Below are 24,494 nucleotides of genomic sequence, written 5' to 3'. Positions count from 1 at the left end.
CTCTAGATGTAGAGGGCCAAACTCACTCTTTAATTTATATTTAAAAAATAAAGAGTCTGTTGGACTCTTATTTTTATGGATAAACTCTTTATAATAAAGAGTTTGAGTCATAAAAAACGTCATTTGGAGATGCTCTTAGGGTTTAAATAGGACTTTGGATCTTTAGTAGATATTATGAGCCAATGGGCTTGAGCCTATGTAGGCTAATGATAAGGCCCAATTTGGATGGTCCAACCCGCGAGGGATTAGGTTAGCACATTGGGCTAGCATGTGACGTGGATCTTATCGTGGGTCTAATCAAGATTGAGCTATGGTCTTGAGCCATGTTGTAGATGTTACGCTCGATAAGGCCCAAGACGATTTTTTGCCCATACAGTTAATTAGTAATAGTGTGTTGGTGTTAGCCCATGAGGTGTGCTTGCATGTACTGTATTATGTATTTGCATATTTGGGTAAAAAAAGTTTTCAATATTAAATTGTTTCATTGTTTTGAATATAATAAACAAAAAAATTTCAAAAATTATGTGACTATAAACTTCAGTATACTAAAATGAAATATCTCTAAACTTAAATTCAAATTACTTATAAACATTGTAGAAAAAAAAATGTTTTGTGATAATATTAGAGATAACTAAATAAATTAATTCGAATTATGTATTTTCCGAATTTCAAAATGTGTTAAGACATATTTATTGGTATTAGAGTTTCAAAATTTGTTTTTAATATATATATATATATATATATACACACATATATTATGCGTCGGCGTCGGGTTTGATTTCGGATATATATTATGCGTCGGGTTTGATTTCGGGTCACGATACTAGTCCTGTTCGCGAGATAATTCCCAGCCATAAGGACTGTCATTATATTTTCTCAAACTGTAGAGGAGGTAATGGAAATTAAATCAATTCTTTTATTCATTCTGCTAAACCCCCAACGGCAAAGCCCCAGCCTAAACTAGTTCCAAAAACTCGCCGTAATCCACTCTCTGCAAAAACTCGCCATAATCCACTTTTTGCAAGACGCCGAAGTAACTCGCCGTAGTCCAATTTCTGCAAGACGGCGGAAGATTTTGTTATATTCTCCTTCTCTTTCTCTTTTGATTCTTGAATGAAATCACAACAAAGAATATAAAATTACGTCTCTATACTGTAGTAGAGTACAGAATGGCCCGTTCTAAGGCATCATCAAAGAAGCAGCAGAAGCCGCAAAAGCAACGCGGTGTCGACTTCAAAGTAACCACGAAGTTTTACTCTTTGTTTTCCTCTAATTTTGTTTGTTGTTTGAATAATGCTTATTTTTATGCTTATATATATATATATATATATATTTTTTGTAGAAAATTAAGCGGAAGCTTGGCAGGAAGCTGCCACCGCCGAAGAATGCGACAAATACTGAGATTAAATCCAAAGGTGAAGAGTCTTTCATATCAAGCTTGAGTTGTTAGTTATATTTGTTTTCCTTTTTTAGGAATTTTTTATTTTTTATTTTTTATTTTTATTTGAAACGAACTTTGGATTGTGTATTGTAATGAACACTAGTGATAAAAATCAACTTGTGTTGTGATGTGAGCAGCGATTATACTTCCTGAACAAAGTGTGGCGTCGGAGAAGGCGGGATTAGCTGTTAGCAAGAAGGGCTTGACTTTGAAAGAGCTTCTTCAACAAACATCCCATCACAACACAAAAGTTCGGAAAGGTATTTTATTTCAATTTTGTGGTATGCTGTGGCTTAAAGAATTAAAATTAAGGATATGAGGATGTTGATTGGATAATGGGAAGTAATGCGCCATTTCATCATTCAGAAGTAGGAAAATTTTGGGATTTTAGTTACTTTGAACGAAAAGATGCGTGGTTGTGTTGTTCGTTTGTTTTTTTTTTTTTTAATGAGTGCTGAGGATTGTGGATAAAAGAAAAAACGATATTGGATTAGCTGTGTCTCAGGAGAATATTTATTCTCATAAGAATCAAAAGCTAATCATCTTTCCTGGTCTAAGATTGATACTTGGAAATGAATTGTTCATTGGTTTGTCTATTCTGCTGGGATTTGTGATCTATAAACATACTATTATTGGAGAATGCTTTCTTTATTATGATTTTGAAAAAAAGTGTTTAAGTTGAGATAATTCTTTCGAAGTGTGCCTAAGCTAGTTATTTTTCTTTTTTTTTGATTCTGTGGTTTAGACTATTAGTATCCATAACTGTATTCCTCTGTACAGAAGTGGCAATGTTGGTGCTGACATAAATTATTTCTTTTTGAAGATGCATTGATGGGCATTAAGGATTTATTTCAAAAGCATCCAGGAGAGTTAAGGTTGCACAGATATGCCGCTATAGAAAAGTTGCGTGAACGTATCAGTGATGATGACAAAGTTGTCAGAGAAATGCTATATCAGTTATTTAAGACTGTGATATTTCCTGGGTGCAAAGAGGTAACTCTTCACTTTCAGTTTTGTGTTTGAACTCTCAAATTTGGTCAGGTCGCTACTTAGTCACAATTAAATCCATAGTAATACTCATTGAGTTATGCTTCTGGACACCCAAATGGCACCACAATGTTTCCCGATTCCAATCTATTTGTTTCCGTTCTAATTAGTCTGCAGTGTATTTTGTTTATCGCCCATCGCATGTATATGACCATGTGTTACACTTTCTATGTGATTGCAATTCTTTACATCAAAACCATATGGTACTTAGTATTCTCTATATCTTTTTTTTTTTTTTTTTTTTCCCTTGATATCCCCATGAACATATTTGTTGGGCAGTATTTAACTTCGGTCCTAATTTCAGATATTTTTTCATTATCATTGCTATTTTTTTTGCATGCAATACTTTGAGAATCAACAATATCTCCAATTCTCTAATTTTTTCTCTTTCTTGTCCAGGATAATCAAGGACCTTTCATTTCCTTGATGATGGCCTATATTTTCAATGCAATGACAAATTTAGCAATTGATGTTCGGTTGATGGCTTTTAAATTTTTGGACCTTGTTGTGCAGTACTATCCACCTTCCTTTTCTTTACAAGCTGAAAAGGTACTTAATGTCATAATTTTTGTTTTTGATTTTTGAATGTGAAGATTTTAATGGAACTTCGTCCTTTTTGTATAATCTCAGGCTACCTTTCTAGGATGCTGTATTTTTCCCTCATCATGTTTTGTCTCATATATCTCTGTTATAGTTGTTTGAAAAGAGGTTGCATTCTTTTTACCTACTCATTTCTCTCATAATTGCATAATGTCTGCATAATGTTGTTTAAGAAAAAGGTAAAGAAATGCATAACAACTAAATGAGCTTGTTTATAGTGCTTGGTTGCTATTACAAAACTGGGGCTTCTTAGATATTTTTACGTTGATCTCTGATGGTTTATATATTTTGCATTGATGGAACTTTTCCTTTTGAATATATTATTCTCTCAGCATGCAATTATTAGTTATATTTTTTTAACAGATATCGGTCTAATTTAGGTTTTTTTTTGGGGAAAACGTAAAACATTATTCAGTTTTCAAATTTATAATCTTTTTCCAAACAATTTTTATGCCATTGTATTTTTGGCTGTGAATGAAATTAAATATTTTATGATACTTCTGAAGTTAATACTTGTGCATGTATAAATAGATATATACTTATACATATAACATACAAATATATGCGTATGTATATACATTGGTCAAGTTCCAATTTATATATATATTGTTAGGTTCAAGAGCCTCAAACTTGTGGAATTTGTGTCAAATTCCCCAAGTTTTGTACAAACTTTGAACCGTTAGATTAATGCATTTGAGTGGTTGAGATTGCATCTAAATGTGGTATTTCCAAAATGCTTTGATTAAATGGCTTATAAATTGTGACATATTTTTTGCGTCAAAAATATGGTGCTCTTACATATATATATGATACTTTTCTAGTTAGGACTCTTGACATTAATTATGTTAGGACCATACATTTTTTGTGTCATATGTATGAGTTTGTTTCAAAGATATTCTCATATAATATCAGTTTAGCCCCATATCCATCTCTCTTTACACATTCATTCTTCTTACTTCAATATATCTTTAAATGGTGGAAATTCAAGGGGGAGTGTTAGCAGCCAGGTGGCTTTCTACCTGTGCCTTATTTTTGAAAACTCATCATATGTAATCATGAGCAATAAAATGAGCTCTTACATGTGTTAAACTTTGAAGTGATAGCAAATGAAGACATATGTCTAGCAAACCTTTTACTTAATCGGTTTAAATTAGTTACAAATACCCGCCTTATGCTTTGTAATTCCATAAGTTTGTCTACCTCGATATATACAATCCTTTATTCATAAAAGGGAAGCATAACATCATTTCAGTCCCCTCAATGTCCATCTATTTATTTCATCCTCTTTTACTTCTATCTCTCATATCATCTACCCATCTATTTATTTTGTCCTCTTTTACTTCAATCAATTTGCTATCCCTTCAAAGTACACATGTAAGAGCTCATTTAATAGCTCATGATTACATGTGATGAGTTTCAAAAGCTAGGCACAGGTGGAAAGACATATATATAAGCTGGTTGGGCTGGTACTTATTGTTTCACGGATAAGAAAAAAATTAATATTCTAGTACTGATTTAGTTGTTATTCATCATATTGACACTGCTGACCTTTCTTTTCTCTTTTTACCCTGTATATATTTCTTCCAGTTGTGTCCGCAACTTGTTGTTTTCAATATTAACTTTTCTTATTTCAAATTTGATTCTGTTGAATCTATTATCTCTTATATTTGATGGCCTAATTAGGGAAACACTACCTTTTCCTGTTATGGTTCAGGGGCTTTAGTGGTTTATAGTATGAGAGATGAGTTATATCTTTTGGCTAATATTTTGGAGCCCTGCCTTGGTGCTCAGGACAGCTTATCCTACTCCAAATTTGTATCTTCTTTTGATTCAATATAATTACCTTCATTTTCCTGGCATATATATGTCTGGAAGTTTTACAATTGATTGTCTCATCAACAGATTCTCCAAAATTATGATGATATTCTACGGAAGAACCAATTATATTTACAAGATAAGGGCAAACTCAAAAGCACCCTTGCTGGGTTGGTACGCTGCTTGTCGCTTTCGCCATGTAAAAAGAGTCAAGACACAAGTGGAAAGGTACTGTCAATTTGTCAATCAAACCAAAGTGTGAACACATCATCTCTGCTCTCTCATTTATTTTTCTTCTCTATAGAAGCCAATGTTTTGGTGAAACAATGAGGTTGCATCTTCAAACATATTTATTATTCTATCCTACTCCGTAAATCTTTGATTACTGGTTTCTCATAATGTTTATGTGTTTTGGGTGTGTAATCTTAGTTGGGTTGGTGATGTTTTTTTATTTGAGTTGAAGTTATAAGGATTATAGACCAAAGATATAGAGTTCTTTTAGAAAGTTAATAAATAATTTTTGAAGAGTTAACTTAGAATCTTCTTGAAGAATGTGACCTTTCCTCCAGATTTACAGTTCTGTTCAAGCACAGTAACTTTAGGATTTACTTTGATGTATTATAGTTGTCAAAGATGCTTATGTGTTGATTGTCAAGTCTTTTGCCTTCTTAGCACCTTTTAATTAATGCTCTTTTACTTAATCTCATAGAACATTGCTGGAGAAGGAATATTGCATTCTTTTGGGCCTGAAGTTCCTTCAGAAGCTTCTGGTAAGTGAAAGCACATTTTACCTTTGTCTCTTGGTTTTTAATGTGATGTATGGTCTTCATATTAGCATTCAAAGTTCTGTAGTCAGCTCATATAAATCGAGCAGTTTTCAGGAGTTTAGTTCTGTTAGCTGGTTGTAAGGCTTAAGCTTAGAGGATATCTTATATCGTATTCCTTTTCTCTATCTTGTGCTGCTTTTAGTTATGTTTTTTGGTTGTGGTAATATTTTAGTGATAACATTAAATTGTAAGTGCATAGTCTTGCATTGATGACAACATCATTTGTTTGTGTTTACTCTGTTATTCTTGACCATACTTTTTACCTTTTTATTTTTGTTAGTTTCCACTGGAATCAAATGCCTTGCATGTGGTCTTGTTCCCTAGTAAAATGATCATGTTACCTTCTTCCTTAACTTTTTTTTTTTTTTTTTTTTTAATATTATTTTGGGTTAGTAAAAGATATACTTTAGTTGTCATATCTTCTGCATTTTTGTCTGTGTAGGGTTTTCTTCTATCACAAAGAAACTAAAGGACCTTGTCCCAGTTTTAGTCAACTGTTTCCAAGAATTTATTCCGTTGGTTCATGGTATGACGTCACTGGATGCACAATCATTTGATTGTATGCATTTTATACTTCAGAGCGTAGATCTTGCAGTTGGATTTTTTGTTTATGGAACCCACCAGGGAAAACAAACATCACAACCTTCTTCTGGAGGACCTGATGTGGCAATATTGGATCAAACTATTTCGTCAGTGTTGTTGAAAAAGTTATTCAGTATATTTCCCCTAAATCCAACACATCATCTTTCTGATAAGGTATTACCTTTTTGTAACTTTTGTAATAACTATCTTTGCTTCTGAATACTACTTCTTATACGCTTTGCTTCAGTTTGGTATTGCAATTTACATCTATTTTATATGAAAACCCTCTTACCTATCCCTCTTTATAGTCATGCAATAATGGAAGTCTATGATGCCTAGCGTACATTTCTAAGGTGCATTATTTAGTCATGCTGTTGAACTATGAGCTTGGTCATTGCCTATATGCTCTTTAGATGCTTCAGTTTTTGCAGTCCATTCTCTCATATTCGCTGTAGTTTTTCCTTCATGAGGGGTCTTACATTCCAAACATAGCATGAGTTTGTATTTATTGCTCTTCCTAAAGTAAGAGATATCTCTAATTGTTTATACTTAACACTTTGCAGGTTGATGATAGATACTTTATCTTGAACATTGTTATTACAGAAATATTTTTGCATTATAGTGAGTGGATCTGCCCTCCTGCAATCTTGTTGGAGAAATTTCTAGAATTTATAGAAAATGCGCTTCTTGGCAAGGTCTGATTTCACAACTAACTTCCTACCTTTTTTATATTTAAATGCTTGGTGAGGTGTGAATTGCAATTGATGGTTATTAATATATTTATGAAATTCTACTATTTGATTCTTTTTTATTCTAATAGTATAAACTATAAATTTCACTTTTCTTACCCAATTATAATTGGCTAGTGGACAATGAGATGTAGCCCATTAAGCTGGTATGAGAGTTTCACAAGTTCAAGTGAAGTTGTCATGTTTGTCAACATTTAATTAATGCAAGCAACGGGATAGTTCTGTGCACTGCTTAAGATACTCGGTTGACAATAAAATGCCATTTGAAAAGGTTACAGCTTCCACAGATCTACCTCCGGTGCTGCTTTGCGTGTGTGGTAGTTTGAGGCCAGGCTTGGGGGACATATCTAAGTAGGAGGCCAATAAGGGGTGTAAATGTGTCCATGTCCTTCAACCTCTAGAACCATAACAGATTAAGTTGTCCTTTAGGATAGTTGGATATTAAGCATTATTAATTCATTTGAATACACTCTGGTGATAGTTTGAAATAGAATAAAAGCAAAAAGAAGGAATTTGCTTTCTTAATCATCCTACAAAGACAGCGTTGTCCCTCTTTCTATAAAATTGAAAAAATGTGCAAATAGGAAACAAAATACATTTTAACCTTTAAATGGGACTTGAATATAATTTAGTTAATGACATGTTCTTCTTGACATAAATTGTTGCTCTGAATTTGTTTGTATGCTGTTGAGATGTTCTGAAATTTTTATAAAGACCTTTTATTTAGACTGGGCATTGAAAATCAAATGGTATCTGTTTCTTGTAGATTTTTATTGACTTATGTCTTTGCAGGGCTGCAGTGATTCACGGTCTGGTAAAGCTGTCTGGGAAAAGCATTTACTTTTGTTGCTGCCTTTTCTTCCAAAACTTTTACTGCAAGTGACAAGTGATTGGAAGTATCGTCTTCTTCAGGTTTGACTTGTACTTCAAGAATTATTTGATCACTGATAGCTTGTCTCAGCAGATTTCATTAATTGAATTTCTCTTGTTTTCTTAAATTGACTGTTCTTATACTTTTAAATTTGGTTCTCAATTTGTGTTCTTAAAGATGATGAATTGTGTGAACATTAAGAATGATCATGGTGCTAATGAAAACTTTATTTCAGGCATTTACCAAGACATTTGAGGATAGCAACCCAGAGTCTTCTCTTAAGTTGGCTTGTCTTTCTGCAATTGAAAAAATGCTTGTTCCTGTAAGCTCAGTTTTGCTTCTGGAGAACAATTTCTTTCTCTTGATAATCTATTTATCTCTCTCTCATCTCTCCTCACTTCCTAACCTCAGTGTAATGACAATTAACTCTTAAATTTTCTAATTAAACCTTAGAGAGATGATGTGGTGTTCCCAGATGAAAGTGATCCCTTATTTGAACATCAGATTATATGGATAAGAGCTCTTCCCCAGTTGCTAATCCTGCTAGGTGATGACTACCCATCCTCTTCCCAGGTAGTTATCTGTTTGACTTCTTGAACACTTTTTGCTGTGACGGTTAGGCAAAAGAACTTTGAATATGGATAAAATTGTTGAAACCTAGCTGGTCATTATGTATCAGATATAATAACCTTCTCTGGTTGCCATGTTTACCATCTAAATATAAAAAATGAGTGACCATTTTCTTGAAATTAAAATGTACTGCAGGTTGTGCTGAACATTCTACTTTGCCTGGGAAAATGTGCTTACTTGAATTCTACCTTTGCCTGGGAATATGAGAACATGCAGTACACACTTCATAAGTTCTATAGCTCATGTCAAGAGGAAGGTGTGAATCAGTGGTAGTGAAATTTATATTGGTTAAATTGCACCTCTGAGCACTGGGATTTGGCTTCTAATCATAATATTCCTTCTGTACAGGAGACATAGTTGATGGTCCCTTTGTAAGGCTTTCCAGGGATTCTCAGGAGCTATCTGTCTGCTGCCTTTATTATTTCTCTAACTTGGGTCCATTGTTGCTGAAGTCACTAACATTTTGTTGCCTATGTAAGAATCAGTACATTACATATTTATTGGTTGAGTCTTCTATTACCCTTTCTTTTCATTACATTTTGATGTTTTTCTATGATCTGGACTCTGGGTCAATGAGATTGACAATCAGGGAAGGCCTTTTGGCAGTTGAAAGAAGAGTACATTTTCCCCTGAAACTGAAGAGAGATGTACTTAAAATTTCCATAGTTCAGCCATAAAGAGGGGTGAATTTTACATTTAGATATATGTGGGTACTTGGTTTTATATACCTGTCAAATGTGGTGTGAGGGAATTTTTGCTTTTATCTATTTTTGACAGAATCATATGGACCATAAAATTGGTCAGAAGATAATATAAGGGAAAATTTGGCAATTTCTATTGATTATCATGTAAACATTATTATTATTTTTTATATTCTCCCTGCCTATATTTTGCAGGTCCTGAGTTGGAGCCATTTATGCTATTTCGAATCATAGAGATTCTGCATTCTGCCTTCAATGCTGGGCATATCCAGATTGCTGACCACATTAGTTTCTTCATCACTTTAATTTCCCGTTTTAGAGTTTTCCCTGGTACTACAGTCATTTTTTCTTTTATGGTAGTTATCTTTTTGTTCATGATTGTTGACTAACCATTAAAGTTCAAGCATGTAGAAAGAGCTTAACAGTGGTAGTTAAACTCTAATGTGCTCCATGACTGAATTTTAGTGAATGGACTCGCCACATTGATACAAACACAAATAGCATGAAATAGAAACAAACATATTACCACCTTGTGTTATGTTATAATGTAGTTACTGAATCGACAAAGTTGAACATATGACTAATGCAGTTGTATTTAAACTTCTACGGTGGTTTCTTAGAACATTTGTTTCTTTGATTCATTTTCCAAATTGGTTAAATTGCCTTTTTATTTTATATTGCCTGGCACATCTGCTGTTTGGTATTAAATAGATTTCTATTTAGCAGGCTTTATACATCATTTGTGGTGGTTAGCTTGTTAAGAGTGATAAATTTGCAAAACCATTTTTTTTCCCTGCAAGTATAAAGCATAAGCAGACAGAAAGATTTTAAATGTAAATTGTTGTCTAAAATGACATAATCCTAAACTTTAGCTTGAGAACTTTTCATCTATTAAATGCTCAAAACCCCTGGCACAGTTGAAGATTTAAAGTAACTATTAGCACTAGAGTCCCTTATGTCAGCTGCTTTTCACTTTGTCCTTCATTTTAATATTTCTTCTTTTGATATAAAATATATATATTATCTGGAATTGAAAGAGGCTTTGGCATTTGCAGAAACTATGCATCCGGCAGTAGAGAGTGATGCGAAGATCTCAAATCGTGGAACTTTCAAGCTGCTCACCAATGCTGTCTGCTCATGCCTTTCACAGATGGGTGATAATTCTCTTGTTTTCCAGATACTAGAGAAACCAATACTTAACCAACTAGTAAGTTGTATTTCTTTGTCTGACGAATTTTCTTTTTTTTTTTTCTTTTTTTTTTTCTTTTTTTTTTTTTTAACAGTGATGTTTTTGTTGCACCATGATCTTGATCTTGACTGTTCCCCGAGTATTTTGGGTTTTGAGGATGTTGTGTCGGAATTTGTTTTGTTTAGTACATACTGATGTGCAGTTCATCTTTTGGTTGACTAATATAAGGCCTTTAAGAAATTTCTGGAAACATGAAGCACTTACAGAACCTTTTTTTTATGTTGCAGTTATTAAAGCCTCCTCTAGACAATGCATGTGCCATGCTCAGGATGCTTGTTACACTAGACTCTAAACCCACAAGATTTTCGGAACAGGGTGTCATCACTCTGAGCGACTATCTTTCAGGATATGTAGTTGATGTTGCTCATGTAAGCAGTTTCTTTTTTTTTTAAATCTGCCCTTGGCTGTTTGAAAACCAATTTTATTTATTTCTCGGTAGAATTCCTTGCTTCTTTTTCTTGTTATCAAGTTCTGATTGGCTTAGCGGGGTTCAGTTCTTGCCTATTGTGAGGGATTAATCATAATGAAACTAACTTCTGAGCCTTTTTAAAGTGCACTTTTGCACGCACAACGTAAAGTATCTTACAGTTCGACTGAGAAGAAAATTCACCCGAGTGTTATTTTCTTACTGACTGAAAAATACAGAGCCATTTTTACCTTCTGGTTTCAGTTTTGGATCTCCTGGACCTGGGGTATATGTGAATTTATATGATATTCATTTTTATTGGCTATCTTAAATTAAGTTTGCCTTTTTGTAGGAAAATGTTCTGACATTCTTTTGGCACCATATGTTTTAAGAATCCTTAAGCCTATTATTACTGTTTAGAATGATGCCCAGAAATATCTAAATTACCTTGGCCCAAGCACGGCCTGTTTAAAGCTGGAATTTTGACACTATGCTCTTTTATTCAGTGCATCCCAGAAGATGATGAGATTACTGTCCCTACTCGTACACGGACATGCCGTTATTATATTCTACCGTGCTTTTTCTTGTTTGATAGAAGCCACAAGCTACTGGAACTTGTTTTGAACAAGATGGGTTCACTGATAACTCAAAGTAGTTCATCATCGTTGGATCAAATTTATGTTCAATATGCAATGGACCGTTCAAAGAGAATAAATGCTGTTGTCTCTGCGATTTTGTTGATGCATAAGGATGCTAAAGTTCGAAAAATTGTTTCTTCATTCAAGGAAGAGATGGTCCACATTTTAAAGAGCATAATGTCTTTGCAGGTATTATTTTCATCTCAGTCATAACACATGCTACCTGCAAAGTACTTTACTATTTTTTATTTCTAATATCTCCTTGTTTAATATTCATGATTGCTGCAATGATTAGCAATATGTTTAAAAGAAAAATAACACCTTAAAACCCTGCAGTATCTTAAATCTGATTTGATAGTCAAAAATTTTTGTGTGCTAATTTTGATACACTCGAATGTTAGATAACTTTATAGGACCTTGATTATACTAGCTCAATATTGAATCAGATGTGCCTGGTATGGATATCATTCGCTCATTCTCAAAAAACCTCATGCATTTTGTATGCAGCTATGCCATACTAGTTTTAATTAACTTGCCGACATAGCAAATTTCTGAGAAACTCACTTGATTGGAAGCCATTGATTTACAAATAACTTGGGCCTGACATGCAGCGAAAATGTCATCTTCCCTTCACTGATGTAAAAATATCACTTTTCCCTTATGTTTCTTGATATTCTTTAAGTACAGTTTCTATCCTAGGTGTAACTCGTACTGTCATACATAAGAGTAATCTGATTTGGCAGAAGACACTTAGATTGATACCGATTAGTGTTGGCTGGTACTTAGTATGTGAAGTTCCCGGCATACAATTTTGCTTTTGATTGACAGCATGAATGAGCTTTGATGTCACGGGTGGCATGATTAGATTTAATGAACTTATTCTTTTGGTCTGTTTTCATTGTTTAAGCAGTCCTCAGAGGAAGCCAACATAAATATCGAAGAAAGGCACAAAATACAATGTGCATATGATCAACTAAAGATGGTTACAAGTATGCTACCTAATAAGGTACCAACAATTTAGAAGGATGTTCGTGACCAACTAATGAAGCTAGATGCCCTGGTGAGTCTTGAATGTTTTACCCAGACCATCTTCAATAATTATCTATGGGTCTTCTGAAACCAATATTCAATATAGACAAGGGATAGTTATATAAATAGTTCATTCTGGTCTAGATTTTACTAATTTTCCTTCCTTTTTCAATTTGACTGAAACCTGACTCGAGTTGCTCTATTATTCGGAAATCGTGAAGATCTTCAGAAAGTTGAGGAATTATCTCATGTATTTGACTCAAGGTTTTGGCCCAACACTATACAACTCCATTATGTGCCTAAATTGACAATGAAAAGGGGCAAACTTCACCAGGGCCGTAGACAATATCGTGATCTCATATTGAAAGTTAATTTCAGTTTTTTTTTTCCTTGCAGCAGCCTTACATATTTTCCGTGAGAATTTAGGGAGCCTTTACATATTTTCGTGAGAATTGAGGATTTGGCGTATACAAGATGCGTGCAATCATGAGTTGTAAGAATGGTTAAGCCGATAACCTTGCAGCTGCTTCATGTTATGATCAGCATATGTCTTGCATAAATCAAGGGCATGCATTCTTCAATTTTGAGTTCTATTCCGATGACCCATTTTTTTTTCTTACGTCTGAGTCTGTACAAGAAAAAGGCGATGTTCGTCTCTGGATTGTATTGTATATTAGAGAATCTGTGCAAGAGTGAAATTTTGTAGGAAATTTTGGAATGGGTTAATAGTATTATGTAAATTATGTATGAAACTATATTATTTCCTTTTTTTTGTTTCTGCCATGGTATATTGAAATTCTGTAATATTTTAAGGCAAATCCTTAACCGAACACAAAAAGGGCCAAATTTGATATTCTATATTACAGTCATCTTATATATTTAGAGAAGAGTTTTACAAATTTGTATTAATAGAAAATGTTAGATGTAGGATTCATTTCGAACTCAGTTTCGGGAATTCTAATTAAAAAAAAAAAAGTGGTAAAACGAAAATGACCTAAGAAGTAGAAATAGTCCTAGAAAGCAACAATTTACCAGAAACACTATTAAACTGGATGTTTGGGGCTGTGTTTCAAAACCGGACCGGCTGGTTGGACCGTCGACCGGTCCTTTATCGGTCTAAAACATAATCAAAACCGTTATGTCATTTGGATCGGATTAGACCAGTCAACAGTATCAAACCGCCAGTCCAACCAGTCCAGTAGGTCACTAAGAAAATGCCCACCTTCCTCTTCATCTTCACTCCTAACTCTCTAATTCTCAGAATTTATCCATTTTAGTCTTCCCTATGAAAATTTTCGCTAAATCTGTAAAATGGCCCCAACTTTCCCTCACCTTTTATCCACACGACTCCCCTAACTCTTTCTCCCATGATTCTATTTTCATTTCTTCCCCACTTCCCTCTCCGTTTGCTGCTTTCAGTCTTCCCCGTGAGAACTAATGAGAAGCCATCAAATCTGTAAAATGAACCCCAACTTTCCTCTCAACTTTTTATCCACGCACCTCCCTTGGCTTCCTTCTCCCATGGATTTTATTCATTTCTCCTCACTTCCCTCTCTGTTCTTCAGTTTCCCTCATGAAAATTAGTTGACAATTGTTGCTTTTTTTATTTTTACTTATTGATAAAAGGGAAAGCTTGATATTTGAAATTGAAATGTGTTGGGATATGAAAAAAAAGAAATTAATTAATGAGAGAGAAAAAGGAGTGGTGGAGAAAAGGACAGAGAAAAAGAAGAGGCTTTTTGCTGATGAAAGAGTTTGAAATTAAAAAGTGTTGGGACTTGGGATTTGGGAATATGCAACGAAAAGAAATTAATTAAAGAGAGAGGAATGGTGAAGGAAAGGAGTGAGAAGGAGAAAGTGAAAAAGATCGAAGTTTTTATGTATTCAATAAATTTTTTTTATTTTAATGATGTCAACGGTTCAATTGTTGGTTAAATTGGAAACCAGACTCTTAACCGAGTCAACGTTCGATCTAGTTTTTAAAACATTGGTTTGGGGAGTGGGATTAGAGGTCTGATTGGACTATCCTTTTAACAATAGTCAAATCCCAACATTTTTAGACCCGTCCCAATCTCCTTCTAAGTTGGGATTTACTTTCTATTTTTTTTATTTTTTTACGTTAAAAATATTCTTATTAGATTTATTTATAGTTTATAATTAATATTAAAATATTATTCATGAAAATATTATAAAATAATATATTTATATAATGATAATTAATTATTAATATACAAATTTATATAATTATTTAATAATTAATTTCAAATGTAATAGTTTAATAATTATTACTAAATTATATTTAAATGTCTAATGTTTTAATTAATTTTTAATATAAATATTCTTATACAGTCCCATACTTTATCAAACATAAAACAATATTATTTTAATTCAATCTTATCCTAATTCCAAACCCTAATCTAATCCAGTCTTACCTTCCAAAGGCAACCTTATGATAGAAATAAATTGGTGACGTCCATATTTAATATTGTAGTTGATACAAAATTTCTTAAATAAAATAATATGTCAAAATATGATTAGACAAATTAGTACAAAAAGTAAGTTAATAAATAAATATTAAATTATGGTGAATGATGTAACAACACACGAGTTTTGTCATGTCATATTGTATAAAAAGCTTTGTATAGAAATTTTGTATGTGTAGTATCATAATATTTGAAACTTGGATATAAAGATATAACTCTAAGATGAAATTTAATTTTTCTATTTCCCTTTTCCAATTTCAACAATTTTTCAGTCACAAAAAGTCAATTTCTATTTTATTATATTCATTTTTTTTTTTATAACAATTAGTTATTTATAGTTCACTATAAGTATAAATAACAAATTTTATGTATTTAAAATTTATTTTTCTATCTCAATATGATTTTTTCTTATAAATATTTTCTAATTAAACCATGCAAAAATGAAATTAGAATAATAAGTTATTGGAATGCCTTGTAACAACTAACCAAATAATACAGAATTTACAGAATTTGTAATTTATGTCATCTGAAATTAATTTAATTTAATTAATAATCATATTATTATTAATAATTTTAGTGAAAATCTTAAATTACTATAAAAATCTTAAATTACTATAAAAATCTTATAGGGTGCGTTTGGATTATATAATGTTTTATTATAGAAAGATGTTATATTAGTGGAAAGATAGATCATCTTGAAAATTACTGGGAATATTTAAAGAAAAGTGTTTGGTTGGTTGGAATAAATTGATGAGTATACATATTTATATGTTTGGTTGGGAGGATAAATGGGTGAGTATGTTATATAGTTTACTAAATTATCCTCCTTTTTAAATATTAATATAATATTATTTTTTGAATCATTTTTTTAACCCCTTACATTTGAAATTTTGCTAAAACATCCCAACCATATAAAACTATAAAACTTTAATTTATNAATAATTTTAGTGAAAATCTTAAATTACTATAAAAATCTTAAATTACTATAAAAATCTTATAGGGTGCGTTTGGATTATATAATGTTTTATTATAGAAGGATGTTATATTATTGGAAAGATAGATCATCTTGAAAATTACTTGGAATATTTAGAGAAAAGTGTTTGGTTGGTTGGAATAAATTGATGAGTATATTATATTTATAAGTTTGCTTGGGAGGATAAATGGGTGAGTATGTTATATAGTTTACTAAATTATCCTCATTTTTAAAAATTAATATAATATTTTTTTTGAATTATTTTTTTAACCCCCTACATTTGAAATTTTGCTAAAACATCACAACCATATAAAACTTTAATTTATAGCAAAATCACCCCCATCCACCCCGATTTGGCCGTGAAACGGCTAGATATGGCTGTTTCCAACCATGGATCTGTGGCGCACGATCGGCTAGATCCTGTCGGTCATGTGCCATTATGGTGACTGCCGACGGTGGTCTTAGGTGGCTAGGGGTATTTTTTTAACTTTTAAATTTTTTCGTGACTGGGGTATTTTAGCTAATTTCTCAAATGTTGGGGGGCTAGGTAATTGTTATTTGGTAGACATTTGAGGACAATTGTGTCCGAAATGGTATTTAATTAAAGCCAAAATAAGTATGAAAATCAGATTACTTTAGTAATCTCTTAATAACAGCCCATTGGAAGGGTATCTGATTACCCCCTACATTACCAATATTAAACACTATTTGCAATAAAAAATACCAGTAATATTTTATTACTTGCAAACTGTGATAAAATATTTTACTGTAGTTTATTCAATAATCATAATAAAATAATATTACACCCTATATATATATTTTACTACCTTATATTTACACATATACCCCTAACTCTATACACATAACTTCTATCACTCCCCCCCAAGCTAGAGCATATATATCTATCATGCCCAACTTGTTACAAATATAGGTTATCCTTTTTCCAACTAGAGATTTAGTAAAGAAATCAGCTAGTTGTTCCCCTATTCTAAAATGTTTGGTGGAAATTAATTTATGTTCAAGTTTCTCTTGCACAAAATAACAATCGACTTCTATATGCTTTGTCTGCTCATGAAAAATTGGATTGTTGCTATATGTATGACTGCTTGGCTATCACACCACAAGTCCATAATCCCTGGATCACCAATTCCAACTTCTATAAGGAGATATCTTGTCCATATAAGCTCACAAGTTATTTGTGCCATAGCTCGAGACTCAGGTTCTACACTTGATCTAGCTACAGCCGGTTGTTTCTTACTTTTCCAAGAAATAAGATTCCCTCCAACAAAAACACAAAATCTAGTCACAAAACGCCTGTCTACAGATGATCCTGCTCAATATGTATCTGAAAATCATTCCACTTTACTGTGGCCATGATTACTATAAAGGATCCCAAGTCCAAGAGCCCCCTTGAGATATTTCAAAATATGAAGAATCGCATCCCAATGAGGTGTCCTAGGAGATGACATAAATTGACTTACCACACTCACTAAGAAAGCAATATTTGATGAGTTATTGTAAGACAATTCAACTTTTCAACTATTCGTCTATATCACTCTGGATCATCAAACACCTTTCCATCCTTAGCATTCAATTTTACGTTAGGAACCATAGGAGTATCACAAGGCTTGGCTCCAATTAGACCTGTTTTAGTCAACAAATCTATGTTTCAGTCAACAAATCTAACATATACTTGCATTGAGACAAGACAATCCCTTTCCTACTTTGAGAAACCTCAACTCCCAGAAAATACTTTAAAGAGCCTAAGTCTTTCGTGTGAAATTTGGAAGCCAAAAAGATTTTCAAACTATGAATACCAACATTATCATTACCAATGATTACAATGTCATCAACATAAACAACAAGAAGAAGAATACCAGAACTAGATTGCCTATAGAAGACAAAATGATCATAAGCACTTCTATGCAAACCAAATTCCGTCACTGCATCACTAAATCTCCCAAACCAAGCATGTGGAATTGTTTCAAACCATATAAAGTTTTCCTCAGTTTGCATACCTTTCCAGACTCCCCCTGAGCAACAAGCCCTAGTGCTTGCTCCATGTAAACCTCCTCAAAAAGATCACCATGAAGAAAGACATTCTTAACATCAAGTTGGTGAAGGGGCCAACCGTAGGAAACTACAAGAGAAATAAATAACCGAATAGAGGTAATCTTAGCAACAAGAGAAAATGTCTCTGAATAATCAATACCATATGTCTGAGCATAAACCTTAGCAACCAATCTAGCTTTCAACCAATCTAGCTTTCTGATACCAACTATGCGGCATATAAGACAGAAGTGAACAGTACTATTACAATAGACGTTCTGGTAAGGCTGGTGAGTTAGGGCCTCTATATTCTAGGGGGCCAATTACTTCATAATCACCCTATGAATAGAAGCTGTTGTGTATCAATCGCCGCATCTAGGATCATAGAAATATTCCAAACTTAATAGGCAACTGCAGCAGAGCTGAATTGAGAGCCCATTAAGAAAAGAAACGTTTGTGATAAAAAGGATGAGCGTCCGACTAGTGCATATTACTTAGAAGAACTAATGCAAATAGTGTTTTAGCTAGAGAGAGACATAGAGAGAGAGAAATTTTTATTTTCATTCCTTGACGCCTTCTAAGGGAAGGCAGGCCTCCTTTTATAGCGAAGGAGGGACGTTTACAAAGAGACTCGTCAAAGACTGGGACACTAATACAAGAAAGACAAATGTAAGCATACAAGCTTGCCGACATACAATAGATACAGGTGATACAAAATAAAATATTTTACACAGTTTTTACACAAATTTTAATACAGTCTGAGAGATTATTCTGAGGTGTCAGTCAATCGTCATCTGATGAGGTGTCAGTCTTATCTGGATCTTCTTCTGAGTTGATCGGGTTGTGGGTGTTAGTGAACGACTCACTTACACAGCGGAAAATAAAAACTTAAAATGACATGGATCGTTCCTTAGAACCAAGATCCGGGTATAATATCACAGTTTATACAATATATAAACTAAATCTACAGAAAATCAGATTCAAGGTTCAATAATCTTACGCATGTTTGGAGGCTCCACCAACTTTGTCCTTGAACATTTTTTGCTATCGACCCAAGTGTAGGATCGAGCCCACGTAGTCCACATGAAGACAATCACAAAGAACTAAGGAGGGATTCGCTAGATCCTCTTTAGCTTTAAGAAACAAGAAGAAAATCAAAAGAATTTGATTTCAAAGCAAAATAGCAATGTGGCATGGGAGAGCGTGTTTTGGGGTTATGTGTTTTCTTTCTCAATCAAAGAATAAATCAATTAATTTAAAAATCACACACACACCTTTTTTCTTTTATAGTCATATTTTAGTTGCCTTATTCCCTTATGGAATAGGCTTGGGCTCCAACCCAAACACTCCCAATTAGATATTTATTTTATTTCATCATTATCTTCAATTAAAATCAATTAATATATATTTAATATATATATTAACATTTAACAATAATGATAATTTATTTAAATATATGCAAACACATATTTAAACGTAATTTCACTTATTTAATTTTTCTAATAAATAAAATAAAGGCTACGACCTCAGCAAATTTAATTACACTATGAAATTACCAAAATACCCTTTCACCCAAAAAGACGAAAACGCCCTTCTTTCTTCCTGGCTCTTAAATTATCTTCTATGTGTGTAACCCATAGGCTCCTCATCATACCGACAGTGTATAGTATCGCGATTAACACCAATTAATTGTCTCACTAATACACAGACCAAGATTAGCCCCTAGCAAGGCATCATGGCCACCCGATAGATTTGGATTCAACAAAGTAGCTACCTGTCAACGATATGGTTGCTGTACAATTTGATCCTTTGATCATCTGTTATCTCGACGAGACGAAGACATAGAAATAGTGTCAACCTCCAGTTAATTCAGTTTCTAGACCAATGACCTGTATTATAAACCAGATAGAGCAATAACTCAATACCATTGTGGCCACAGTTTTAGTGTCATTGCCATATACTAAATTGCGCCATAAGATAACTTCTCCCGTACTACGAGAGTGATGAATCCTTGTCTATCCACCTAGTCTTAATACACTTTTTGATGCAGCCAATCACACCATATTGACAGTTTGAATAGAACTGCGTTAGGCTAGTGTCAAACTGCACAATCGGTGCACAAGGCGCTCTGGTGATCTCAAGTCTAAGGATCACAGCATCACCATCAATAGAGGATTTGTTCCATAGACACTGGGGTTACATCCATATGGAATCCTCTGGTGGGTTAGTCCAGTGAACTTGCTGTGGCATATCCGCCTTCAACAGCACCTATGTGTTGTACCAGACTGTCACCAAACAACTTGACATGTGAGATCAGTCACTGTCTTTCGACAGGGTCGTTCAACACTATGGTAGCCTTACCGTATTATCTGTGCCCTTACTTTAGAATAATATTGGGGCTACGGACGTTTCTAGAATGGCCACCATATGTGCTCATAGGGTTCTTACCATCAAGATTTGAAAACACTTGATACCCTCGTCATGGTTCTACCATTCTAAGGACATATATCAATAAATATTGCAATAATAATTATTATGCGATATAGAATAAAAGCCTTTTATTGAAATGAACATTATTACAAATAGTCAATTACAATAATTGATTGGTTTAGGGCATCTATTTAACAATCTCCCACTTACACTATAGCCAATCATTCATGTATTTAATACCAAATGATCTCAAGTGCCTTTCATGCTTCTGCTACGACAGAGACTTTGTCAGTGGATCTGCGAGATTTTCGTCAGTATGCACTTTACTAATCTGCACGTCTTTTCTCTCAACTATCTCTCTGATGAGATAGAATCGTCTTGAGTATGTGTCTGGACTTCTGATGAGACTGTGGTTCCCTGGCTTGAGCAATACTCATTGTTGTCACAATAGATGTCTATAGGATCAACAATCATAGGAACACACCAAGTTCAGTAATGAACTTCTTAATCCAGACTGCTCTTGGCGCATCTGACAATGCAATATACTCAGCTCCATTATAGAGTCCGCTACAGTGCTTTGCTTGGAGCTCTTCTAGCTCTGCACCGCCCTTGAGACAAAATACAAACCTTGATTGTGATTGATAATCATCTTTGTCCGTTTGGAAACTGGCACACTGTATCCTCTTACAGTGAGCTCATCTTCTCCTCCATAAACCAAGAACATATCCTTAGTCCTCTTCAGGTACTTAAGAATATTCTGACAACTATCCAGTGACGCTCATTTGGATCCGATTGATATCTACTACAAGTCCTCAAAGCACATGAGAAATCAATCTGAGTACATAGCATGGCATAAATGATGGATCCAATTGCTGATGCATATGGGATCCTTTCATCCTATCTCTCTCATCTTGGTTTTAGGATACAATTCCTTAGAGAGATAAACACCATATGACATCGAAAAAAATCCCTTCTTGGATTCTTCCGTACTGAATATTTTCAGTACATTGTCATATATGCACTCTGAGTTAGGCAAGCAACCTACGCGATCTATCACGATAGATCTTTATTCCAAGGATGTAGGCGCTTCCCCTAAGTCCTTCATCGAGAAGCACGGATAACCAAGTCTTTACCCACTGCAAGTTTGGTATGTCATTCCAAATCAGAAGTATGTCTTGACATACAATAACGGAATGCTACTGCGTCCCACTCACTTTCTGTAAACACAGGGCTCATCTTCGTTCTTGATAAAGCCGAATTCTTTTATGGTTTCATCCAAATGAATGTTCCAGCTCCTTGAAGCTTGCTTGAGTCCATAAATGGATCTCTGCAACTTGCATACTATTAGCTTGACTATCAAGAAACGAACCATCAAGTTGTGTCATATACACATCCTCCTCAAGGTTTCGCTTCAGGAAAGCAGTTTTGACATCCATTTGCCAAATCTCATAGTCATGATATGTTGCAATTGCAAGCATAATTGGATGGATTTAATCAGGCAACTGGCGAAAAGGTTTCTTCATAGTCAATGCCATGAATTTGTTTGAAACTTTTGGCAACCAGCCGTGCTTTATAAGTATGCACGTTGCCATCCATGTTAGTCTCTTTTTTGAAGACCTATTTACACCTATGGGTTTTACCCTTCAGGTGGTTCCACCAGAGACCGCACTTAGTTTTGGTACATGGAGTCCATCCAGATTTCATGGCTTCAAGCCATTTAACGGAATCTGGATTCGATGTAGCATCTTCGTAGGTTCTGGGTTCATCGTCTTGGTAGACTAGACATCACCATGTTGAGTCACGAGATAACCATATCTCTCGGGCTCATGGCGTACTCTCCCAGATCTAATAGCTCCTGTGCTACCTGAGGTGGTTCACTTTGATCCACAAGTTATGGAGTAACCTCCTCATGATGCTCAACCACTTCCTGTGGCACATCATCCCATCATTCGTCTAGTATATCTTGTGTTTCTAGATCTTCATCGAGTCTTTTCTCTCACAAGTACTTTTTAGAAAATATTCTTTTCTAGGAAGACAACAGATCGAGCAACAAAAATTTTGCGCTCTTTCGGGTGGTAGAAATAGTATCCTTGGTCTCCTTTGGATACCCCAAAATTACATTTACAGGAATTAGGCCCAGCTTGTTCGAAGTCAATTTCTTAACATAAGCTTCGAACCCCAAATTTTAGATAAGACAAGTTGGGCTTTCGCCCACTCCATAGCTCATATGGAGTCTTATCTACAGACTTTGACGGCACACGGTTCAAAACGTGAGTCGCAGTCTCTAAGGCATAACCACAAAATGATGCAGGTAAATCACCAAAACTCATCATGGACCTAACCATTTCAAGTAGTCTGTTCCTCCTTTCAGACACTCATTGTATTGGGGTGTATAAGGAGGGGTGAGTTGTGATACTATCCCACATTCCTTTAGGTACTCTGAAAACCCTGAGCTTAAGATTCACCTCCTCGATCCAACTGAAGAGCTTTAAGACTTTTCCCCACATATTCTGAACTTCATTTATGAATTCCTTGAATTTATCAAAGGCTTCAGATATAGTCTCATAAGGTAGACATAGCCATATCTACTGAAATCATCAGTAAAGTGATGAAGTATGAATATCCACCTCGGCCTCAACTGTTAGTGGACTATACATCACTATGGATGATGCCTAACATCTCAGTAGCCTTTCACTTTGTCTGTGAAGGAGACTTGGTCATCTTGCCTAAAAGACATGACTCGCATACCTCAAATGACTGAAAGTCAAAGGGTCCAAAACTTCATCCCTTTGAAGTTTTGCAATGCGAGTCTTATTAAATAAAACAATCTACAGTGCCAGAGATATGTCTGGTTTTGATCGCTATGTTTAGCTTTCTTGGTTAATGTTGAGAATATCTTTATTGTTTAAATCAAGAACATAAATCATTATATAACCTGCAATTCCAAATAGAATACCATTCAACATAAAGGACAACAACCATTAGATATCTCAAAATGATACCCTATATTATCCAAAGCGAATACTGAAATAATGTTTCTAGAAATAGAAGGTATGTGATAACAGTTAGTAGTGTTCCAATAACAAGCCCGTAGGCAAAGATAAACCGTAAGTCCCTACAGCCAATGCAGCCACATGTGCTCTATTTCCAACTCGTGGCCACCTCTCCCTTGGCGAGTACTCTACTCTGCCTTAGTCCCTACATCAGTACAAATGTGAGTACCACACCGTTGTCAATGACCAAGATGTTGAGGGAGAGAAATTAATATCAATCATAAAAATACCTGAAGTCGTAGCCTCAGACTTCTTCTTGCTGAGGAAAGCCTTGCAGTGTTTCCTCCAGTGGAGGTTGCCAAAAAGAAGCAGACTACCTTGCCCTTCCTATCCCACTCTCAGGCCCCAGAAGCTACCTGTCCTTTGGGTTTGGGTTGGTTTGGCCTTGGCCTTACCTTGCCATTACCTTTGCTTTACTGGCAGCACCAGTAAAAAAAGGCTTGGACTTTTTCAAGTCTTGCTCTACAGTCCTCAGCATGTTCAAAAGTTTTGACAAGGTTTTCCATCGTGTTCATATTGAAATCATTATGAACGGAGCATAAGAGTTAGGCAAGGATTGCAGAATTAATTCCATTTGTAATTCTGCATCCAAGCCACATCCAAAGTCTCAAGTCTTTCTATGTGCTCGATCATCTTGAGCACATGAGGACCAACTTGGGCTTCCTCAGTCAGATGACTCCCAAACAATGCTTTCGACACCTTGTATTTCTCATGTCAAGCATTTGTTTCGTAAAGCTCCTTGAGGTGTAGAATAATGGAAGAGCATCCATATTCTCATGCTGCTTTGCAGCATAGGTGTCATCGATGCTAAGATCAAGCATTGTACACTATCAGTATCATAAGGAACTTTTGATAAGTATCCTTTACTTTTGAGTGGCATCAGGATCAGGCTCAGCCATGCGTGGCTTTTCAGGGATATAC

The 24,494-nt window shown here is 34.5% G+C and overlaps 1 protein-coding gene across 4 annotated transcripts; it reads left to right on the top strand.

Moving 5' to 3' along the window:
• The first annotated feature begins 902 nt into the window (after nucleotides 1-902).
• LOC116107366 lies at nucleotides 903-13,102 on the top strand. 4 transcript variants are annotated; one of them, XR_004124448.1, is made up of 21 exons: nucleotides 903-1,238; nucleotides 1,343-1,415; nucleotides 1,579-1,701; nucleotides 2,265-2,434; nucleotides 2,888-3,037; nucleotides 4,991-5,131; nucleotides 5,613-5,673; nucleotides 6,173-6,486; nucleotides 6,876-7,007; nucleotides 7,854-7,973; nucleotides 8,168-8,254; nucleotides 8,386-8,505; nucleotides 8,698-8,818; nucleotides 8,911-9,036; nucleotides 9,459-9,593; nucleotides 10,319-10,470; nucleotides 10,740-10,880; nucleotides 11,425-11,745; nucleotides 12,467-12,616; nucleotides 12,982-13,012; nucleotides 13,043-13,102. XR_004124448.1 is itself a non-coding variant. In XM_031393648.1 (20 exons), exons 1-19 carry the CDS (start codon nucleotides 1,170-1,172, stop codon nucleotides 12,575-12,577), a joined length of 2,667 nt encoding a protein of 888 aa, XP_031249508.1. In that variant the 5' UTR covers nucleotides 903-1,169; the 3' UTR covers nucleotides 12,578-12,616; nucleotides 12,780-13,008. The 4 variants fall into 4 exon arrangements, 1 of the variants encoding a protein (XP_031249508.1); XR_004124449.1 differs by having other exon boundaries at nucleotides 12,985-13,012; nucleotides 13,043-13,098; XR_004124450.1 differs by lacking the exon at nucleotides 13,043-13,102 and adding an exon at nucleotides 12,780-12,849 and having other exon boundaries at nucleotides 12,982-13,014.
• The last annotated feature ends 11,392 nt before the right edge of the window (nucleotides 13,103-24,494 follow it).

The sequence above is a fragment of the Pistacia vera genome, unplaced genomic scaffold (assembly GCF_008641045.1).
Source record: "Pistacia vera cultivar Batoury unplaced genomic scaffold, PisVer_v2 Contig533, whole genome shotgun sequence".
In the NCBI taxonomy this organism is placed as follows: Eukaryota; Viridiplantae; Streptophyta; class Magnoliopsida; order Sapindales; family Anacardiaceae; genus Pistacia; species Pistacia vera.
This window is presented reverse-complemented; position numbering and strand designations above follow the sequence as displayed.